This window comes from Tachysurus fulvidraco, chromosome 1 (genome assembly GCF_022655615.1).
Source record: "Tachysurus fulvidraco isolate hzauxx_2018 chromosome 1, HZAU_PFXX_2.0, whole genome shotgun sequence".
Classification (NCBI taxonomy): Eukaryota; Metazoa; Chordata; class Actinopteri; order Siluriformes; family Bagridae; genus Tachysurus; species Tachysurus fulvidraco.
This window is the reverse complement of record NC_062518.1, coordinates 21454511-21478296: the sequence shown is the minus strand read 5'-3', so window position 1 is coordinate 21478296 and position 23786 is coordinate 21454511. Positions and strand designations below refer to the sequence as shown.

Here is a 23786-nt window from a genome sequence, read left to right as displayed (position 1 = left end):
CGAGTCAATAACTCCTGAGCTAAACGCTGTTACTACACAAAACGCGGTTGTAGCTGCCTCTCTACATTACTACGATAGAAAAGAGGTGTTATTTGTGTAGTAACAGCGTTTAGCTCAGGAGTTATTGACTCGGGAAACTCCAACCTGTGAATATGTGGCCAACTTCCTGCTCCTTCAGTTCTCTCCAGTGCTGGAAAGCTGATCCGATATTAACACGTCCTACTTCTTGCCTTCTTGCCTTGCCTTAAGCCTTTCTTCTCTTTCTTTCTTTGTTTTTGTCAATGCTAAAACCGCTTTCTGCTAATGTCACACATGCTGAACACTCTCTCTGCCGCATATTGACAAGACACACCCCTTTCTGCTCATTGGCTAGACGTTTGTTTTAATTTTTGTTTTGATTTTTGTTTATTATTCGGCCCGAAACTCTAAAGCATTTCTCAAAAATCGGAGACCCTGCCTTTAATGACGAGTCTTTCTTTTGTTCAGTCGTCTTCAGTAAAAGCTTAAGAGAATCCCAGAAAGGTTGACAAGGACATGAGGCTGAGAATATTACATAGACCATACATACACTTCATATTTACATGCTTTTACTAGTGTTTAATGAACGTTTGCTTTAATTACTAAGAATCAATCAACGTTAAGCTTTCATCTGATTCTCAGATCAAATTTGGAGGGTTTTATCCCCTGATTGATCTCTGGAGATGGGATTAGTTACTAAATTCCCCTTTCTTTGCTTTCTGCATATGTTTTCTGTATACGGTATAATCTCCATTGTTTTACTGTCTCGTCTCATCTTTTAGCTCTGATTTTTCTTCCCGCTCTCGCTTCTCTTCGTTCTTTTTCTTTCGCTCAGCTTCACACTGACATGGATAGAGGTGATGGACGCACCAAGTACGTGCTCCGGGGCGAAGGGGCAGGGTCGGTGTTTGTGATTGATGAAAAGACAGGCAACATCCATGTGACGAAGCCCTTGGACAGGGAGGAGAAGGACGAGTACCGGCTTATCGCTACGGCAACAGACAGCCAGACAGAGCGCGCCCTGGAGCCTTCTTCCCAGTTCATCATCAGGGTACAGGACATCAACGATAACCCGCCTGTATTCGAGGATGGACCGTACAGTGCCACCGTCTCTGAGATGGCCAACATAGGTAACTGCAATTGATCAGGCATCAGAGATCTGTGAAACGTACCCTTAGCACTGGGATTTTGCAATTTATTTTTACAGCCTCTGAGTTCTGACAAGGCTGCCATGTTTGTCAGCTGTCACGGAACGAGAATTGCTCATTTAAACAGTTCTAAAAATTGGTCAGAAATACAAAAAAAATATATTTTAACTTAAATTATAAGCATCGTTAAGTTTGCATGTTTGCACCACTTTAGCAACAATAAATGACTAAAAAAACAAATACAAAAATCCAAATCTGACAACATTCACGTCTACTGAATGCTCCAGTATTTTTTTTCTTCTATCCAATTTGTATGTTTTTACCCCATCTGCATGTTATCTTTCCAAATTGTGACTCGTGTGTCGCCTTTGCTTAAGATGAATGTGCACAGATTTCTGTGTTTGTGTAAATGTTGCGTCAACCTCAACAGTGACACATCAGTTTTTGATCTGCTTGTCTGATTATCCTGTAACAGTGTGAATCAAAACACACACAGTCTCTCTCTCTCTCTCTCTCTCTCTCTCTCTCTCTCTCTCTCTCTCTCTCTCTCTCTCTCTCTACCTCGTACATGCGTCGGATTCTTCTATTTTTGTTCTGCTGCTACTTAAGTACCTGTGATAGATCAGTAATCAGAGCAGCCCCACCCACCTCTCATTCTCGTTGACACAGTCAAGACAGGAGTTGTCAGAAAGCACTAACCGCTGTGCCCACAAATCCCCTCTTTCCTCATAGCTTGTCAGCTAATGCCCCATAGAAAAGAGTGTATACGTTTTTTCCCCCTCCTTTTTTCCCCACAACCATTTCCATCCTTCACATGAAGGGTGACAGTGTTTGATTTATTTGCTGTGTGGGGGGGAGTCTATAACTGTCAGGGATGGAGGATGGAAGCAGGATATGTTGGGAATCAGCGAGGGTCAGGGGATTGATGGGGAGGCAGAAATCAACAAAGCGAGCGAATTGGGAAGGGGGCAAAAGGGAATTAGGGATGGTGCTGAAGAGAAATGACTTGAGACGGACTGGGAGAAAGAAGGGAAAAGGGAGATGGTGAATGGATTGTGTGTGTATGTACAGTATGTGCTCCAAATATATAAATATGCCCAAATGTAAAATGTTCTAGCTTTGGAAGTTTCTGCCATAATGTACACAAAAACAGCTCATGTTTGGCGCTAAAGTGCGGTTGTTTTGTCGCTCAAGCGCCATATCTGACTCCGCCCAAATCTGACATGTAAAGATATTATTTGTACTGAATAACGTATTTGTTAAAGCAAAAGGAAATAAAAAAAGACAGACACTGAGAATGTATCAAACTGTATAAAAGTCTGTTACTCGAGGTCAGTTGTCATTTGGTGACTAGGAATTGATAGATTAGCGCTATGTACTGTTCTGTATTGATGTTGCTTGCTATCTCTCTCTCTTTCTCTCTCTCTTTCTCTCTCTCTCTCGCGTTCACAGGCACCTCTATTGTTCAGGTGACAGCGACCGATGCTGATGACCCTACCTATGGGAACAGTGCTCGTCTGGTCTACACGCTGGTGCAAGGCCAGCCTCATTTCTCTGTGGACCCACAGACAGGTGAGTCTGTCCATTTCAATCAGGCTTTTCCATTTTCACCAGCAATTGCTTTGGTTTTCAATAACAATTATCTATTTCCTAGCAGAACTATTTCTCACTGTACCAAATGTGGGGAAATAGTCCTTGGTTTTTCGGGTTGTAATAACTCAAATAGACGACCTTTCTTCTTTGAAGGAAACGTACATTCACTATATTTAACCTATGTTTATGTTCCCTGCCAAGAAATTCCCACAGCATTTTGGAGAAAATATTGTTATACCTGTATATAATAAATCAAATAAGATTATTCAGTCTGGTGGCAGATAATGTTGGTTCGTTCTAGAAATAAATGTTTAAAATGAACGAGAAGCATTATCCATTAAAAGAACATCACGAAAACAAGATCAAGGAGATCAGGTGACTTGGTCATAAACCATCAAAACAACATTGATTTATTGTAATATTACAAAATTCATTCATTCATTCATTTTCTACCACTTATCCGAAATACCTCGGGTCACGGGGAGCCTGTGCCTATCTCAGGCGTCATCGGGCATCGAGGCAGGATACACCCTGGATGGAGTGCCAACCCATCACAGGGCACACACACACTCTCTCTCATTCACTCACACACTACGGACAATTTTCCAGAGATGCCAATCAACCTACCATGCATGTCTTTGGACTGGGGGAGGAAACCGGAGTACCCGGAGGAAACCCCCGGGGCACGGGGAGAACATGCAAACTCCACACACACAAGGCGGAGGTGGGAATCGAACCCCCAACTCTGGAGGTTTGAGGCAAACGTGCTAATCACTAAGCCACCGTGCCCCCCATATTACAATATATTAAGGTTAAAGGTGATTTCTGAGGTGATTTGTGCTGATATCACATTACATTCAGGCAAGGACGAAGGATTTCTTTCAAATGCTACTATTTGTGAGTTTTGTTTGGGCTTTCTGTTGCTAACCAACTAGTTCTGAAATTTAATGCACTACACTACCGCTGGTCATCATCGTTATCTTCTTTTTTCTGTATAGTTTCATGACATATATTTAGTTAATGCCCAATCGTATCATTCTACCTCCTCAGCATTTTTTTTTAATATTCATAATAATCCCATAATAAAAAAAAAGAAAGATATTTTTTAAATTCAATTCTATATTAAAGATATTTACACTTGCTTTCAGATCTTGCCGTGGCTTTTAATTAAGCCGCTTGCGGAGATCATTCAAAGAGAATTAAAGTGCCAGTCAGTTTGAATAAAAATCTACAAAGTCTTTCTTGGTAAAGGGGGATTTTCTCATAATTTGATCATGTTTTCACATGTTAAAGTGTTTAAATGATCTGATACTAGGCATTTCTATGTGGGTAGAGACGATGAGGCTGGTGAATTAATGCCTCGGTTCTCAGGTAACGAGACAGAGACTGATGCGGATGAGACAGGCTGACACTCAATGTCAACAGTAATTTTGTTTTTCCCAGAAGTAGATTAGGTTATATTGTAAATGTTGAAGTGGATGTGGCATCCTTTCAGTGGAGCAAGAAGGACCCATTTAAATCTCTCCAATTTCCAGGACAACACTTTTCATTTGAAAAAGAAAATAAACAGAACGTTTTCAAATTGTTGAACGATTTCAAACGATAAAAAGAAACACGAGGCTGCTACTTGAGATGGGATTTGATCTGACATCATCAGGTTTTAAAGTACACAACCATGTGGAGTTTCTACCCACTTTTGTGCGTGCTGAAGAATACTATAGCTGCATTTTCACTTGCGGTTTCACTCAGACTTTAGGCCAGCTCGTCTTTAAAACATTGTTTCGGTTCATTAATATTTGAGGCCATTTATTTTTATGCACAGATCCCGTCACAGTATCTCATCAGGGTTGAGATCTGGACCTGGCCATTCCAAAACTTTCATTTTTTGTCTTCTTTATTGATTTAGATGGTAATTTGCTGGCATTCTTGGGATCATTGTCTGGTTTCATGACTCATTTTTGGCCCAGCTTAAGCTGCTGGACAGATGGCCTCACATTTGTCTCTACAATATTCTAGTATACAATGGAGTTTCCCATCTCTTGTGGCTCCAAAACAAGCCCAAGCGATCACCCCTCCACCACCACCACCACCACCACCACCACCACCACCACCATGCTTATCAGTTTCTAAGGGGTGTTTGGATTTCACCAAAACAGTGGACTGTGCATGACCAAACATCACCACTTGGGTCTCATCATCAGTCTAAAGGATATTATTCCAGAATATTTGTAGTTTGTTTAGATGCCATTTTGCAAAGCTAAGTCATGCTGCCATATTCTTTAAGGAGATAAGAAGATTTTTCCTATCCACCTGTATCTAAAAAGTATACTTAATCAATCCTCCTTACATTTACATTTCCAGCATTTAGCAGACTCCCTTGTTTTATCTCATTTTGTGGCAGCCTGGTGGACATGGGATTCAAACTCACAACCTTCCAACAGGTAGTCCAACACATTAACAACTAGGCTACAATTATAACACCTTCCGGGTGGTCTGTAGTATGGATCACATGATGGGGTTTTCTTTTTAACGTTGAGTATTGGACTGCTGGGATACCCACTCCCATGACGATATAACCTTTCCGAACTTGATGAGCAGCAAGTATTGCTGAATTATTTTCCAACATCCAGAATCTTTGCCCAACCTCACTCTTTTTTTTTTTGAGTCTTTCTCATCCCAACATATCACCCACTGCCTTCCTGCTAGTTTCCTTCTCTTACCTGCTTGTTATTGCAGCTCATTTTGGCATAAACAGCAGCACACGACAAATTTAGCAACCCAGACTTGAAACACAAGTGGGAAGTGGGAAAACAAGAAGACAGCATGTCCATCCTGGTGCCTCTGCTCTCTATGGTATCACATTTATTTCCAACGTGGATTAGAGTTTCCTAAAAACAGTTGTCCAGGATTCACCTTTGCATTAGTGGATACTGTAGGTTTACAGTTTTTCAACCAGTTATGTCATCAAACAGAAGAAGATGGAGGTTTCTTTCTCGTAGTCTTCTCATTAGGCATCTAAATCCGCATTACTGATATCAGGCAGCTTTGTGTTTTTTATGTCTAATATTAAAATGCTGTGCTCCACACAAATTGAAGTAAATTGAATGTGCTACAACAGCCTTTAAATTATTAACAAGAGCATCTGAACTGCACTTGGGGGGCAGCTTTTTTGTCATATACTTCACCGTAGGGCTTTCACACGGCATGTCACGTTGTAGCCTTCTTTAGAGAGAGAAGAGAGGGACAAGGCTTTTATTAGGTAGGAGGACGAGAGAGGCCATTTTAGCTGAAAAAAAAAAGAAACACTTGTGCATAGCTGTGATTTGCCATGCGATTGGCTGGCATCCGTATGAACTGTGCCGAGTCTAGTGTTTGCTTTGTTTGTGAGTGGGTGTACAGAGGCGAGTGTACATGACTGTGTGTGTGTGTGTGTGTGTGTGTGTGTGTGTGTGTGTGTGTGTGTGTGTGTGTGTCAGAGAGAGCGGGTGGCTTAAGTAGAACAAGAACAAAAACGAAACAGAATGACAAGGCAAAGAAGAGGGGTGGTGAATTTTGTTAAAATGTATTGACAAGGCTCTCTGTGCCATTGTATGCACACTATGTTTCTATATCACTTTGGGTATTGTGTGTCTGTCAGTGAATAATGGTGGTCCTTTGTGTTTTGATTTTGTTTGGCCGCCTAATGAAACCTAATTAATTTTGTTGACATTTGTGAACCCCATGCTGATATGAATGAGAAGGCTTTTTTTTTTGTTTTGTTTTTGAAAGGTTTTGAATGCTAATCAAGTATAATTAACCTAATTCAGTCCTGTGTTCATGGCATGGCATTCTCTTTTTCTCATTAACACGGATTAGACTGGTATATTCATTCATAGGTAAAATGAGCATGATATTTTGTAAAATATATACACCAAAGACCAAAAAAAAAGTGCAGGTTTTCTGACAATATAATGGCAGTGTGAGGAAATTATATAACGTAGATGCTTGTTATAGACAATTTTATCCATCATTCCTTACAAGCAGCATAGCACTCAGGCACGCATTTGAAGGTTAAATACCTTACTCAAGGGCCTAGCATCGGTGTTATTGGATTTTATCTCTCTCATTCTCTTTCTTGCCCACTTTCTCAAAGGTATCTTGCGCACAGCAGTCCCTGATTTGGACAGAGAAGCTCAGGATCAGTACCTCGTAGTACTCCAGGCTAAAGACATGGGTGGACATCTTGGCGGACTTTCTGGAACCACCACGATAACCGTGAAACTGACGGACGTCAATGATAACCCGCCCCATTTTACCCAGAGTGAGTATCACTAATGCACATAGACATATACATGCAGTGCTTTGCATAAACATTCGTCACCTTGAAGTCGTCAATGAAATGAAATATACGTGATCGTGCAAGATTATTTCCAAATAAAAACAATTTAAAGTAATATATTTGCCGGACAATTAAAATCAGAGAAGAAACCAAGAAGCTAAGGATAATTCTGAAGGTTACGAAGAAATCCAAGTGTGAACATTCAGTAAACATGTGGAGGAAGAATTCTCTGCACTGATGAGATAAAATATTCAACGATTTCAACACTGGGCTTGAGTAAGTAAAGCATGAGGGTGGTAGCATCTATTTGTAGAAATGCTTTTCATCAGCAGAAAACAAAAAGTCATGGTTGAACCAAAGATGGAAAGAAATCTAGGGATATCCTAGATGAGAACCTGTTCTGCAAGAGACTTGGGTCTGATGCCGAAGCTCAGATAGCAATCTGGTTGAGAATATAAGTCAAATATTGACCATAAAATTGCTGTACTTGAGAATGAGGAAGAATAATGGAGAGGAAATCTGACTCCAGATGTTTCTGAAGTGGTTCACATCCAGTTAAAGGTGGTTCTGCTTTTAATGCTTTAAATGTTAGACATATTGTGTAAATCAGATAAGTGAATACAATACAAAATGTGGGTTTAAGAGGAGTTTCAGTGTATATGTACAGTTCAGTGTATGTGTACAATATGTTAAGTCTTCGCTTAACTAGTTCTTTTCTGTTTGTTCATTCACACACAGCACTTATGAATATGTAACATGTTCGTGTAGGACAAATAGGCATGGCTAAGAGGCTTTGCTTTCTTTAGGAGTATGACACTGACGATGCCCTTGTGGGGCGGGAGGAACGAGGGCATTGCAAATTTAGGCTTTATTCTTTATACTTTCTCTCTAGTGTTTGCTTTAGTATTCTAGTCGCTCTTTCTCTGGCTAAAGAGAGAGAGAAAAGAAATTATATTAATAAGCATAGTTTCCCTGTATAACGTATAGAAATCTTATATATTTATTATTTTCTCATATTTACAGCTTACTTTGATAGGAATAACTGTTCGGTCAGCTAGTCAGAACCATGAACTGTGGGCCTCTGTGGTTATAGCCCATCCTCCTCAAGGTTGTATGTTTTTCAGTATTAATATGAGATGCTTTTCTGCTCATTACGGTTGTAAAGTATGATTATTTGAGTAGGCTCGAATCTGTTTAAGTAAACTCTAGAGATATTTTTGCATGTGTAAATCCCTTTGTATGTTTCTCTGTAGTCACTGAGATCAATGGGATTATCGATTTCTGTGCCTGCTTGATTTCATACATTACATACGATGCAACAGGATTGGCTCATTAGATAAGAACGAACCCGGGTTCCTCCTTACGCTGATGTGCTGTACAAGAAACTAGAAGCTAATTTATCAGTCTGGTTCTGAATAGCTTTCTTTTTTAACTGTGGTCTGCTAGGGTGGCAACGTCAATCTAGGTGACAGCAAGCACCTGGCACAATTCATGAGGCTCAAGGACCATTACAGGACTCAGTGGAGGTAGTGACAGAAAAAAGGATGGTAGCGTTTTTTTTCTATTAGAGAACAGCGAGTGTCCTTTATTATTATGATAGCCAGGAACCTACTCTCGATGTGTTGTCCTTTCCTGTGTTTTCACAGACAAGCAATAATCCAAGAACAAACGAGAATTCATTCAGAACAAACTCAGAAAAGAGGATTTCATTTGAAAACTCACATCATTGTTCAACCATTTCATCTATGATTAAAGTGCTAGTATAATTTGTTCAGTAAGACAGCCTTCAGGCTTCCCCACCCTTTATTTCTATAACATCTTGCTTGAAGAAGTTTTCTAACATTTTAGATAAATGCTATGACCGTTCGTATTACGAACCTATTCTTTGATGCTCCCACCACCATGCTTCACTGTGGAGGGTAAGCTGTCATTCATTCATTCATTTTCTACCGCTTATCCGAGCATCTCGGGTCACGGGGAGCCTGTGCCTCAGGTGTCATTGGGCATCAAGACAGGATACACCCTGGACGGAGTGCCAACCCATCGCAGGGCACACACACTCTCATTCACTCACACACTCACACACTACAGACAATTTTCCAGAGATGCCAATCAACCTACCATGCATGTCTTTGGACCGGCGGAGGAAACCGGAGTACCCAGAGGAAACCCCCGAGGCACGGGGAGAAACCCCCAACCGTGGAGATATGAGGCAAACATGTTAACCACTAAGCCACTGTGCCCCCTGGTCTGAAGATTATCTTTTTGAATTATACCTCGGTTTAAAGCATTTAGCTACAAGGCTTGGAACAATGTAATGATCAGACACTATTGTTTCACAGGATTCTCGAAAGTTATAGCAAGATCGGTTGATGCTAGACATTTCCGATAAACGTTATCGCCGTTCGTATTTGGAAGGTTTCGTATCTTGTATCTTTTTTAACTTCAGCTTTTACTTTCGACCAGCAATCATCCATGTATTGGACTCTTTTTTTCTTAATAGTGGTCTGGTTCGGAGATTCTTTGTTCACGGTTGCTTTCAGGAGACCATATTGTTTGTTAATTTTTGTCTATTTAACATACCGCATTCGGGGTGTATACGATCCTACACATTTGACTGCTTTGTTTTATGGAAAAGACTATAATTCTGTGGTCCAAATGTCCAAAATTCTTGGCATTGACAGATATTTTGGCACCCATATTACCTCTAGGTCAATAATATTTTGTCAGTTTATTTGCAGTCATACCGTATTCTTTATGTTGCTCATAATGAACGTGAAATGTCAGTTATACTTTGTCAGAAAGGCAATTTGACCTAAATGACTAAAGTAATTACTAACAGAACTTGACAGTTGAAGTGTCCTCTCTCTTTCCTGAGTAAAAAGGGAAAATAACAAGATATGGATAATTAGTATGCAGCACAGTAAATATTCATCTCTCCTTGTGCTTTGCTATTTAGATTTTCTAAAACTCAGGAAGCCACCCATTTTCGAAACTGGAACTAGGATTAGATGGGGATAAACATTCCTTTAGACAAATTTGATTTGAACAGAAAGTGTCTGTGGTTATTTATTTGGCAATGCTAGAAATATTTGCACAATTGCCTTGTTTTTTTTTTTTTTTTTTTTAAAGACTTGAAAAGTTTAATGCCTTGGAAAATTGTCTTCATCTAATAATCACTCTCACTCATTTTCTACTGCTTATCCGAACTACCTCGGGTCACGGGGAGCCTCTGCCTATCTCAGGTGTCATCGGGCATCGAGGCAGGATACACCCTGGATGGAGTGCCAACCCATCGCAGGGCGCACACACACTCTCATTCACTCACACACTACGGACAATTTTCCAGAGATGCCAATCAACCTACCATGCATGTCTTTGGACCGGGGGAGGAAAACAGAGCACCCTGAAGAAACCCCCGAGGCAAGCGGAGAACATGCAAACTCCACACACACAAGGTGGAGGCAGGAATCGAACCCCCAACCCTGGAGGTGTGAGGCGAACGTGCTAACCACTAGGCCACCGTGTCCCCCCTCTAATAATCATGTTGTGACAATTAGAAAAGAAAGAAACAGTGTCAGGTTGGGACAATTGGTTGCATTGGTACAGTATAATGCATTGTTCTCTAGATACTTTTCTATCTAAATTTGGATGAAGTTCGGATGACTATCTGCTCGCCTTGAAAGCTCGGATATTGTAATCAGTGTGTGCTGGGACCGGTCACAAATCAAATTTGTGCGAAAGGTCATTCTTTAAAAGCACTTTATAATTAATTGACTTGCTGTCAGTTTGCTTAAGATGGTGCCTGAATGAGACATGTCCTTTTTTCCCCACCACCCCCCTCAATCTGAAAGTACAAGAGGTGAGGTCCTAATGGAACGAGACGTGACTGAATTAAAGGCGCATTAGTTCAGTTTTTTTAATTTGAATCTTCTTAAATCTGTTCTGAACTTTAAATGACAGGCAATAAAAATCTTGTAAAATACACGATGAATGACTTGGCAGTTAAGCTTTTATAAAGTTTCCCAAATCTTAGCTTAGTGCCATCTTTCTTCAGTTGTCTATTTATTAAGAATTCTTGCAGTTCCTTTGTTAAAAAAAAATAAAATTCTGTGTTCCGGTGAGAAATACTAGCTTCCCTTGGGTTTAACCCACTAGACTACCATAATATCTCTATCTTTTCTGTCTCTCTCTCTCTCTCTCTCTCTCTCTCTCTCTCTCTCTCTCTCTCTCTCTCTCTCTCTCTGTTAGCTCAATTCTTGTTTCTTTCTCAGTCTCTCTGCCTTTACTGCTCTCACCTTATCCATCTATCTTCTTGGCTATCTCAAACTATGCTTGAAGGTATTTTATAACACTATCAAAGGCAGCCACCTCGCAATTCGGCTCAATTACTTGAAATGGCGTTAAAAAATGTCATCCAAAACCCTGCAAAGTCAGATCTGCCTCACATTCTCTTACTCTCTCCGTGAGTAGATTAGCATGTGGCTCACAGAGGCGTAGCTGGGGTGTAGCCAGATGCTTCTTGGTGGGTGCTTAACATAACATACAGTATGCATGCAGCCGATTATTTATGGATGAAATAACGTGTTGTGCACGATTATTTGTGCTATAGTGTTCAAAAAAAAGGTCAAGGAATACAACCTAATGCTTTTCTTTATGTGTAGCCAAACCTAGACATCAAATGTAAAGACAAAAGTGGGGGTAAATGAACATAGACTTTATCCATGATCTATAATCTATTGTGACTAGAACTCCAGCTGAAGAGAAGCGTTAATGCTTCCACCACCAGGCTTCACTAATTTGTGATAAGCTGAATATTCATTCATTCATCGATTTTCTACCTCTTATCCGAACTACTCGGGTCACGGGGAGTCTGGGCCTATCTCAGGCGTCATCGGGCATCAAGGCAGGATACACCCTGGACGGAGTGCCAACCCATCACAGGACACACACAAACACTCTCATTCACTGACACACACAATACGGACAATTTTCCAGAGATGCCAATCAACCTACCATGCGTGTCTTTGGACCGGGGGAGGAAACCGGAGTACCCGGAGGAAACCCCCAAGGCAGTGGGAGAACATGCAAACTCCACACACACAAGGCGGAGGCAGGAATCAAACCCCCAACTCCGGAGGTGTGAGGCGAACGTGCTAACCACTAAGCCACCATGCCCCCAAGCTGAATATATCTTTTCAAATTATACCTTGGTGCGTTTTGGCACGATTTAGTGATCAGATGTAATTGTTTCAGAGGATTCTCGAATCTTATGGCGAGATCGGTTGATGCTAGATTCTGCTTTTAAATAAAGAAATGACAAATTTGGAACAATACGGTCGCTTCAACTACATCTTGGCATCCACCCAAAATATATAAGTGTGCTTGGCTGAAATGTATTGCTGGTTATGCCAACTGGGAGCTGAACAATCAGATCGAACTCTCATATTCAGCGATCGTGCTGCGTATCTCTAGTAGGCTTTCCTGGTATTGGTAAACTGGTATGGCGCTAGCACTACCACTCCAAATCAGTTTTAATGCCACTAAAGTTAGCTTAAAGGTTAAGGCATTGGAATTCTTTTCGGAAGGTTGTGAGCCTGAATCCCATGTAGGTACAGCTGGGCTTTTGAGAAATGCCCTTAACCTTCAATTGCTTAGTTGTATAAAATGAGATTTGAGACAGCTACTTCCTTATACATCCTCATGTAAGCCAGTACAAGTAACTGGAGATGTGCAGATCAACAATGATAATTTACTTTATCTTGAATTGATTGCGACAAAATTTACTTTTTTCCAAATGTCATACCTACTGCTTATATTTCTGCTGTTTTCCAATCTGTTTGCCGGGAGATTCTTACTGCTTCGGCATTTGGTAAACCCCACCCCCACCCCCCCACCCCCAAGAGTCTGTCGAATATACTGTGGTTAGAGAGAGATTCTATTTTACAACACGTGGAGCATGCTGTGTGTTTTGGGTTGCCAACGAGTCGCTAAACTGAGCTAAGACATCCAATTTGTTCGTGATGTACTTGGTTTATTGTTCATCTTATAACAAAGGAACAAAGGTACATTGAAGTCTATCCAAGAGGACTCAGGGCACAAGGTGTGGGTCACCCTGGCGAGTCTGCCAACCCATTACAGGGCACAATCACACATACACTCTGGAAAATTTAGAGATGCCATTCAGCCTACATTGCAAGTCCCCAAGTCATTGGGCTACTGGAGGAAACTGGAGAACCCAGAGGAAACCCCCGAATAACAGGGAGAACACAGGACCACCAACCTTGGCGACAAAAATGGCAAACACTAAGCCGCTCTCTCAACTACAGATTTATTATTTCCTGATTTATATATCTAAACAACCACACATTTTTTTTTTTTCCATCATGGGTGACATATACAAGGCAGTTCTAATTTTCTTTGTTTTTAAACTCATCCCTCAATACATCAAATCATAGCTTTTGAACAATTCCCAACTCAGTGGCCAGCTGTGACAGCATCTTGAGTCCAGCAGTCTTTGGCCCATTGAAATTAGGAATTCATTTTAATTAGGACACATTTGGGGGAAAAAAATTATATAAAGAAAGTTCTCTGGCTTATCTTTCTCTTTAAAGTTTTTTTTCTTCCCTGGTAAACCTGCAAGTGTTGGTTTCTGCTTGAAAAAAATTCAATTAAAATCCAGTTCAAAACAGTTAGGACCCAAATAACATTCACCGGTTAAACGTTCAGATACACATGCCAGAATATTTCACAATTCATGTCAGATTCTGGGGGGCAGGGTGGCTTAGTGGTTAGCACGTTCGCCTCACATCTCCAGGTTTGGGGGTTTGATTCCCACCTCCGCCTTGTGTGTGTGGAGTTTGCATGTTCTCCCCGTGCCTCGGGGGTTTCCTCCGGGTACTCCGGTTTCCTCCCCCGGTCCAAAGACATGCATGGTAGGTTGATTGGCATCTCTGGAAAATTGTCCGTAGTGTGTGAGTGTGTGAGTGAATGAGAGTGTGTGTGTGCCCTGCGATGGGTTGGCACTCCGTCCAGGGTGTATCCTGCCTCGATGCCCGATGATGCCTGAGGTAGGCACAGGCTCCCCGTGACCCGAGTAGTTCGGATAAGCGGTAGAAAATGAACGAATGTATAAATGTCAGATTCTCTTTCTGTACATTCATTGCATTGCGTTTAATTTACTCTGTGTATCATGATACATACGTTGCAAGATGCTATACAAAAATAAATAAATAAATAAATAGAATAAATGGTGGCTGCTTATATGAAATACAATTTCCAGAATTGTATAGTGATTTTTTTTTTGTGCTTTTTAAGACTGATGTAGATTTGTTTACCTTGTCTATCGGATGCTTTTGTCATACGGATCTGGCAACCATGGCAAAATCACTCAGGCTGCGAACAGGTCAGAAATTCAAAGCATTAACAGAATTTTTCCAATTTTTCAATTGTCATCGAAGCCACAGCCGAAGACAAAATTAAAAAAGTAGGAGGCTAATCAAGTTCTGACATGAAAGTCTTCGTTCAGTAAAAACGTTTATTAACCCATTAACCTCACAAGCCATGTAATTTTTTTATGGCTGATTGTAGACTGCTTTGTTAGGAATTTAGTGTTATTTAGTAGGTAGGTCCAAGCACAATTTGAATGATGAGCTATAAACCTTTACATGAATTTTCAATTTTATTTGCAGACTTTTGCTTGGATTTTTTTTAGAGCTCGTGCTGTCTGTGTGATGGATAGATAAATAGATTTCAGGACGGATGACTACATAGGCATGCCTGATATGATCAATCTCTTTTTGTTAGCTGAGAGCTAGATGAAAGATGAAGATACAGAAAAGCTTTGCTCGTATATATTAGTAATTTACTTCTCTGGAGTCCGTGCCAGGTACCGAGTCCAAACACGAGAGCGAGAAAGAGAGGGAGGTCGAGAGATGGGAGTACAGGGATGGGTAGAATAGAGAGAGTTTAAGAATAGAGCGGAGAAATGATAATCATGGTAATTTGTCCTTAGGGACAGTGAATGAGAGAATAGGAAAAAAAAGAAGATGTGACAAAGAAACAGAGAATAGAGAGGCGCACTTAAATCGGTTTAAGTTTAGAAGCTTCTTAATTATGGGCACATGTCTGTGAGTGTGTCCGTACTCACACTTTGGTATCATCCGTTGCACAAGCACTCGATCGGTCCATCTGTCTCCATCTCAGCCTGAGCTCCTGCTATCACACATGTACACACATTCATACGTGTTGGGAGACTCAAACACTCATTATATTTAAAGTCATTTGTGCTGGCTTGCACATATGTACACACACACACACACACACACACACACACACACACACATATACACACACACACACACACACATACACACACAATACGCCCACAACACAGATTTGCCAGTCTAAAGGAATAACTGGGAGATGAAGAAATTCAGAGGTGACAAACTTTGTCATTTACCTAATTCTTGCTCGCTCTCTCTCTCTCTCTCTCTCTCTCTCTCTCTCTCCACACACACACACACACACACACACACACACACACACACACACACACACACACACACACACACACACTCACCATTTGCCTGCCTCCATCTGGCATGCTTTTAAAAGCATTGCAGGGGCCAATCATTCACACTGAAAATAAAACACAAGTGCCCAAATGGGTCTCTTTCCCCTCACTCATCAAAACACTTACCGTGTGCTCTCAGCACATCATAAATCACATTTATTAACAGCAACATTTATGCCCTTATAAGCCCATAAATCTCATTTCCACTGGTGTACCTAAGCCTTTGCAGCGGAGAGCCTGCATGGTGATTATTATAGAGTGTTAAAATAAGACAGTGGGGCAAGATGATGACAAGCTCGGCTTCAAATCATGTTCGAAGACAGTTGTGATGAATGAAGAGACAAATTTGTAGACTGGGGCAAGTTGTACTGTATACATATCCTAGCTGTCCTGGAGATATGCATGCTACAGTATGTCAGTCATGGCTGTCACATACAATTACCCAGTTTAGGAGTAAAATGCTTAATTGTTTTCATCTTCATAAGTCTTATGACATGTCCTTTTATCTAAATAGTATTGAAATCTTGATATTTTGGCCCATTCGTCTTGATGTCGGATCGCATAGAGACAAATCTTACCAGCTTCATATTCCAAAAGCATCATCACAATGTGATGCTACAGTATCACCACCATGTTTCTGAATTTGTTGGATAAAGATAAAGCAACAGTCAGAAACTTTTTTCACCTTCAATGTGAAATTACGGTGTATTGAAATGAAAAGAAAAAACAAATCAAAATCTTGGGCAAGACAAAATCTTATCAAGGAGGATTAAACCTACGAGCTGCAGGGATATCTAACAAGCAAGGTTTACTCTCTGCATGTGACAACAACCCGAAATATTCTACAGACATCTGGGTTACGGAGTCGGGTGGCTAGACGGAAGACCTTTGTCACAAAAAACAAATCACTAAATCAACCCAAACCTTGTATTCCCAAAAGTATAATCATTCCAAAATAATAAAAGGTGTCTTTGATCCAAAGTAAAGAACATCTCCAAATCAACCCCATTCCCATGTTGTATGGTGGTGCCAGCATTCGGCTTTAGGGCTGCTTTTCTTCAGGAGGAACCGGGGCTTTCTTCAAAGTGAAGGGATCAATTTTAGTGAAACCTTTTGGTATTTGTTTGTAAGTCAAAGATGAAAACCCAATTTTTCAGCACAACAATGACCCACAGCGTACATCCAAAATCAAGAAAGGAATGGCTAAAAAAAGATCAATGATTTTAAACGACCTCGCCAGAGCCTAGTCTGAATCCGGTGGGGTGACCTGAAGCATTCTGTACACAGGATATGATTAGTTTGATGGATCTAGAATGTTTTTTGCAAGAAAGAGGGAGAAAATATTGCGATGTCAATTCTTACCCTGAAAGACTGAGTGGTGTAATAAAATCAAATGTTGCTTCTGTGAAGTATTAGCTTAAAGGTGGGGTGCACCATGTTTGAAAGCCAATGTTGACATTTGAAATCACCCAAACAACTATCCCCTAACCCAAATGATAGCTCCACCCACACATACATACGTACCCCAGGCAACTATTATGGCGGAACCTGCTGGGGCAGTTGGTCGAGGGGATATTTTTATCAATAAATGAACTCAATGAGTAATACTATGGTAATACAAATGTATTTTTGTAGTACTGTGTGGTTTAGCTACGTTTCACACGGAAGACGACGTTCAACACCTGGAACCCGAGGCGGAGGTAACGTTAGAGGCAGAGGTCGTAACGTTGCTGCAGATAAACACATGGAAACAGAAGACTTGGAGCCTTTTTTCGCTTTTCGTTTTTATCCGGCATGTCAATGTTTCAATCACTTTCGGCTGAATGTCAGACATAGGCACTGAACACTCTCTCCGCCGCATACTGACAAGACACGCCCCTTTCTGCTCATTGGCCTCACATATCAAGCATCGCGTTAGTTCAGGCAGGCCACGCAGTAAGCTACATCAGCTGCTAATCAGCTGTCCACAAGGCGCACCAATCCAGCACAACTTCCGTAATTTCCCTCCTATAAATCCTCACCTTCGAGCGCACCTACACATCGCCGCTGCTGCGATCCAACACGGGGCACGGTGGCTTAGTGGTTTGCACGTTTGCCTCACACCTCCAGGGTTGGGGGTTCTCCGGCCTCCGCCCTGTGTGTGCGGAGTTTGCATGTTCTCCCCGTGCCTCGGGGGTTTCCTCCGGGTACTCCGGTTTCCTCCCCCAGTCCAAAGACATGCCGGGTAGGTCGATTGGCCGCTGCGGCCTGGATGCGCAGTTCCTCTCACGATCCGCCTCGGCAAACGCTCCGCAACATGCTCTCCGCCGCACGCCGCACTCGCCCTGGGTGATGCTTCCCCTGCCGTCTCCACTATGGCTAGTGGATATACAACATGTTTGTTGTCATATCGTCCAGCAGGGGCGTATGGCTCAGCAACAAGCTTTGTTGCGACTACGCCGCAAGCCAGCCCAGGGCGACGCCTCCTCGCCGTCTTCACCAGGTAGTGGACACCAACTCCGTCAAAAGATAAATAAATAAAGCCGTTTGACGCATGTCGAAGCTGCCATTCGTGGGATCACAAAAAAATAAATAAAATAAATAAATAAATAAATAAATAAAGATTTCGGCCAAAGCTTGCCGCCGCGTGCCGCGCTTGCCCTGGGTGACGCTTCCCCTGCCGTCTCCACTATAGCTTAGTGGGTATGCAACATGCGTTGTCATATCGTGCGGTAGAGGCGTATGTGTTTTAGCAACAAGCTTGTCGTGATTACGCTGCAAAGCCAGCCCAGGGCAACGCATCCTCCACGTCTCCACTAGCTAGTGGACCCCAACTCCCGTAGTCATCGTGCGGCGGGGCACCTAGTCCTCCCTTTTCCCACGACACACGCCTAGCTCCGACCCAGCCTCGCACATTGCATGCCGCTTGCTCGGCCAATACGCCCCGATCGCGTTTTGCAGTCTACGGCGCCATGCATCAGTTATGTTGGAGGGTCTCCCATGGCATATGGTTTTGTTTTGGGGGTCTATTCATTCCCCAGCGCTGCCTCCCCGCCCTGTCCATGCATGCACACGGACAGGCGCGTGGGAAAATTCTCCCAGAACAGAACCATCCCGCCAACACTAACTGTATGCTCACAACCTTCATTTACATAGTGGTCCTGACTGAATTGCTTTGTTTGTTGGCCCGGCTCATTTTTCTGAAGCATTTCTGTAACATCGTGCACACCTTTAAAGGAAGTTTTTTCCTTTAAAATGTTCTCTGGTTTATCCCCTTAATTTGTATCCATTGTTTGTTTTGTCCCAGGCAAGTCCAATTCCATGGCCTAACACTAGTGTAAAGATGATTCCTTTGGTCTGTGATGCACTAAAGACTGCTTGTTAGAATGCATTAAAATGCATCCCAAGGACCAGGTATCCAACCGTAAAGGATTCACTGGGGAAGGACAGAGGAAGGAGGAAGAAGGGGAGAGAAACACTTCCTTGCCATGGCTTCATTGACAGCTGTTATAATTTGAACCTGAATTAGTTCCGGCTCATGCTAGGTCAAAACGGCACTTATTTATCTCCGCTACTGCTGTTAATTTGCTCCTATGCAGAAAGAGGCTCAAGCTTCCTGGCACCCTGTGGAGTCACCCTTTTTTTTTTTTTGAAGGGGATCTGTCGATATCAGCAGGCCACAAAATACTGCTCCTGAAATCATACAGCACATTGAATTGCCTTCTAAATCCATGTAAGGCTTGCTTAATGCTAGGTACTTTTGTATGGGCTACTAAAGTAAGGACCAGCGGGACTAATGGGAAGTGCTTTCTGGGTCATGGGTTTAGCATACATTTATTCTCAAGGGCATTTATTCAGGTAGCAGATGGTTATATGTAATAGAAGAGGGGGATGGGACAGGAATACGAAATGTGGGCTGTTTTGAATAAACCAATAGCAAATTAGCAGAAACGTTAAAACACACACTTGGAAAAATAAGGTTCTCTCTGTAGTTAAGCAGGTCAGTGACTGTATTGACCCTGCATTTGTGGTGGCACTATAATGTGCCCAGTAATATATCTGTGCCATATTACAATACTTAATGACATACCAATTCTTTAAATGGACTGTATAGCTCAGCTGAAAGAATCGACTGAAACTGAGCAACATGGGAGCTTATGTCTGTTGATGAAGTCCTTTTTATAGCTGTAATGTGAGATGCTATGTCTACAGCGGAAAAAGAAGAAGCCTTTATTTACCACATATACTTTATAGTACAGTGAAATTCTTTTCTTCACATATTCTAGCTTAGGAAGTTGGGATCAGAGCATAGTGTCAGCCATGCTACAGCATCCCTGGGTCTTGCTCAAGAGCTCAACAGAGGAAACTTACTAGCATTACTAGGGCTTGGGGGTTTAAACCAGAGCCTTAACCACTGACTCACTAGTACATCTAGGAGGTTTTTCAGACTGATATTGATCTGGGAATTTTACTTGCATGGTCTTTTTTAATGGTCTATAACCCCTGCATTTCAACTAGTCAACTAGTCAGTATAATCCCTATAAAGAATGAATTTGTTATCTATCTTATGCAACACCTGGTCCACAGTGGGTGAAAACTGATAACTAGATTTATATTAACCTGAAAAATGTAGTTAGGCTGACATTGTCTACTACTCAGCGATTTTGAGGGGAACCCTCAAGCCTGTATTCAGTGGAATACATCAGTAGACCGCATGGTTCTCCATTGCTGAGCAAAAGGGCATTGAGGGGAAGGTGGCAAATGATTTTTCTTCCCCTGTCAGAGCCTGGCAGAATGCCTTTTTGAAGAATAACAGGAGTTAAAGTGATTCCCATTGTTCAGCGGCTTGGCAGGAAGGCAGAGAGAGACAGAGGGAGAGAGAGAGAGACAGAGGGAGAGAGAGAGAGAGACAGAGACAGAGACAGAGAGAGAACTGAGAGGGAGAGAGAAGTAATTTCTACTATAATGGGGGTGCTCTTAGCAGGGTGCCTACATCACACTGATGAACTTAACTGTTGAACGGCACTACGGATGTCTCTCACACGCAACCACAAGCTTGCTGCTTGCTCTCCCCAAGAAAGGCAATGGATGCCTGTAACATGTGAGCAGCATTAGTAAGAACCCAAAGAAAGAGAGGGAAGATCCACTTGAGTGAACTTCACCATTCCAGACTAATCCTGTAAATACTCCAGGTATCGTAATGTGCAGGTCTGGCCAAACAAACCTCTGCCAGAGCTTTTATAGCAGTGGGGTGTGGAGATCAGTGAAGCATAACCTGAATATAACCCATACTTTCAAAGGTTTGGATGTTAGCCATGCTCTGGACTTGTTTTTATTTCACATTCTGTATGGAATAAGACAGCATGGATGAGATAGTAAATTAAGCTAAACATGATCAGATTTTGAAGTGGTATTTGTGTGGCAGCCCTGGAAACTCTTAAAATCTTAAAAGCTCCACACACACACCTTCTCTTCCAGATGTTTTAGTGGTGCTAAAGGGATTTGCCCCACATTGATCATTAGTGCAGTCAGGCAGTGGTACGTGAGAAGACCAAGTCATGCAAATACTGTTCCAGTTCAACAGTGTTCAGTTGGGATGAACTCAGCTTGAGGACACACAAGTTCTTCCACTCCATCCTTTTTAAACCATGTTCTCATGGAGCTCGCTTTGTGCACAGGGACACAGAGGTTTGGGCCTCTAAGATTTAGTGAAGGTAAATTGTAATGCTACAGCATACATATACCTCCTGTACAATTGTGTGTTTCAGCCAGTTTGCTCCAGTTGGCTTTATTTCTTTTTACGAACCCCTTGTTTTTACACTAGTTTTTTTAAATATTTGGAATTTATTTATTTATTATTATTATTATTATTTTTATGTTGATGATGATCAGATGGTTCAGGAAAAACGCAGACATCCATACAGATCTGACCACAACCTTGACTTATTAGGGTTGTGTTCATGTATGGAGCTATCCACTAGGGTAGGGGTCGGCAATCGGAGCCGCAAGTGGCTCTTTCATCCCTCTGCTGCGGCTTCCTGTAGATTTGGAAAAATTCATTCATTCATTCATTCATTCTCTACCACTTATCTGAACTTCTCGGGTCACGGGGAGCCTCAGGTGTCATTGGGCATCAAGGCAGGATACACCCTGGACGGAGTGCCAACCCATCACAGGGCACACACACACTCTCATTCACTCACACACTCACACACTACGGACAATTTTCCAGAGATGCCAATCAACCTACCATGCATGTCTTTGGACCGGGGGAGGAAACCGGAGTACACTGAGGAAACCGCCGAGGCATGGGGAGAACATGCAAACTCCACACACACAAGGTGGAGACAGGAATCAAACCCCCAACACTGGAGGTGTGAGGCGAACATGCTAACCACTAAGCCACCGTGCCCTCGATTTGGAAAATAAATATTTAATTTAAATTTATTTTATTTTAGTTAGTTAATTAAAAAAAAATGCAATCCTAAGATTACGATGCTCTTGTAACATTAAAATAAACCGCGTTTAATTTGTTTGTCGCTGAAAATATGCGTCATAACTGCCGACTTGCGAAATCCGACACACAGAAGCAGACGCAGTTTTGGTTTGCTGCAGCCGGCGAGTTAAAATTTTGATGTCATAAATACTCAATTAGACATTGAACATTTTATTTGAAAGTAACCTTCAACCCAGCGTCTTTTTTTGTTAAGGTTAGTTCAAACTGTTCAAAATATTTTTGTTTCCTGGCAGAAATAAAATTTCGTTTTTTACTCAGTAGCAGTTCATTGATTTCATAAATGCAACACACTACAGTTTTTCTATACATTCCATAAAGGTAAAAAAAAATGATATATGCAGTGTTCTCTTCATTTTACATGTCAAAAGGGTTTTGCGGCTCCCTGTGTTTTTTTTTCTGTGGGAAACGGGTCCAAATGGCTCTTTGAGTGTTTAAGGTTGCCGACCCCTGCACTAGGGCAATAGTGTCTCAAACGGTTAAGGCTCTGGGTTGTTAATGGGTAGGACAGGGTTTAAGCCACAGAACTACCAAGCTGCTACTATTGGGTCCTTGAGCTGGGTTCTGTATGGTGGTTGATATGTGCAGAAAAGCATTTCACTCTTGTTTAATATACTGTATAAAAAAAATAAATAAAGGCCTCTTTTATCCAACAACTTGGCATCTTTATACACAATGATATTGCATGCCATGCCACCAAGGCATAGTTATAAAGAATGATCTTGACAGGTTTTTGAAGACCTCCTGGTATATATTGTTTGTCTCTCCTCTTTTGAGCTACCCTGGGGTCTGGTGCTGTTTACCAAGTTACCCCAACAGACTGTTCTCTCTCTCTCTCTCTCTCTCTCTCTCTCTCTCTCTCTCTCTCTCTCTCTCTCTCTCTCTCTCTGTATTCATTTTAATTGGAACTGAAATCTGATCAGATCTTAGCTACAGCTTATGAGCACACACACACACACACACACACACACACACACACACACACACACACACACACACACACACACACACACACACACACTCAAAAGGTTTGATTTGGCTGTGCCACATACAGTGCTAATTAAAATGACCCGAGACTCCCTCACCTGGCATAGCTGGGGTGGGAAAGCCTTCAATTTGTTCTTCGTGCACTTGTAAAATTTTGGACAAAAACAGTGCAAAAAAAAAAAAAAACCGTAGTATTTTTGATAAGAAAACAATAATTAGGTGATGGCTATACCTCCAGTAAGCACAACTGAGTTCTGCGTGCATGAAAAGATTTATAATTAAAACCCGCGTTGGTTCATATGGAGCCTCTTTTTTAATTTTCAGTGTATTGTATTGTACTGTATTGCATTGCATTTATTTATTTATTTATTTATTTATTTATTTATTTATTTATTTATTTATTTAAAAAAAAAAATCGCTTACAGTCAATTCACAGCTGGAGACACAGCTTGCTCATGCATGTCCTCTCCTCTCTCTAGTTGCTGAATCTCTTTTTCCTGTTTCTATCCCTTCATCTCTCTCTGTCTCTCTCTGTGCTTGTCTCTTTTTATTTTTGTAATCTCTCCATCTTTTCCCATCTCCCTCATGCACACACATCTTTTCTGTTTCGCTCCTTTGCTCTTCACTTCCCCATTGCTCTATCCTTTTTTTTTT

At 41.6% G+C, this 23786-nt stretch overlaps 1 protein-coding gene across 3 annotated transcripts in view; it reads left to right on the top strand.

Moving 5' to 3' along the window:
• LOC113644125 overlaps positions 1–23786 on the top strand; it is a 131240-nt gene that overhangs the window by 71308 nt on the left and 36146 nt on the right. For all 3 annotated transcript variants that reach the window (XM_027148716.2, XM_027148717.2, XM_047800548.1), the window contains 3 exons: positions 854–1148; positions 2619–2738; positions 6892–7059. In XM_027148716.2, the coding sequence (XP_027004517.2) occupies positions 854–1148; positions 2619–2738; positions 6892–7059 (583 nt within the window). The remainder of the gene's footprint in view (positions 1–853; positions 1149–2618; positions 2739–6891; positions 7060–23786) is intronic.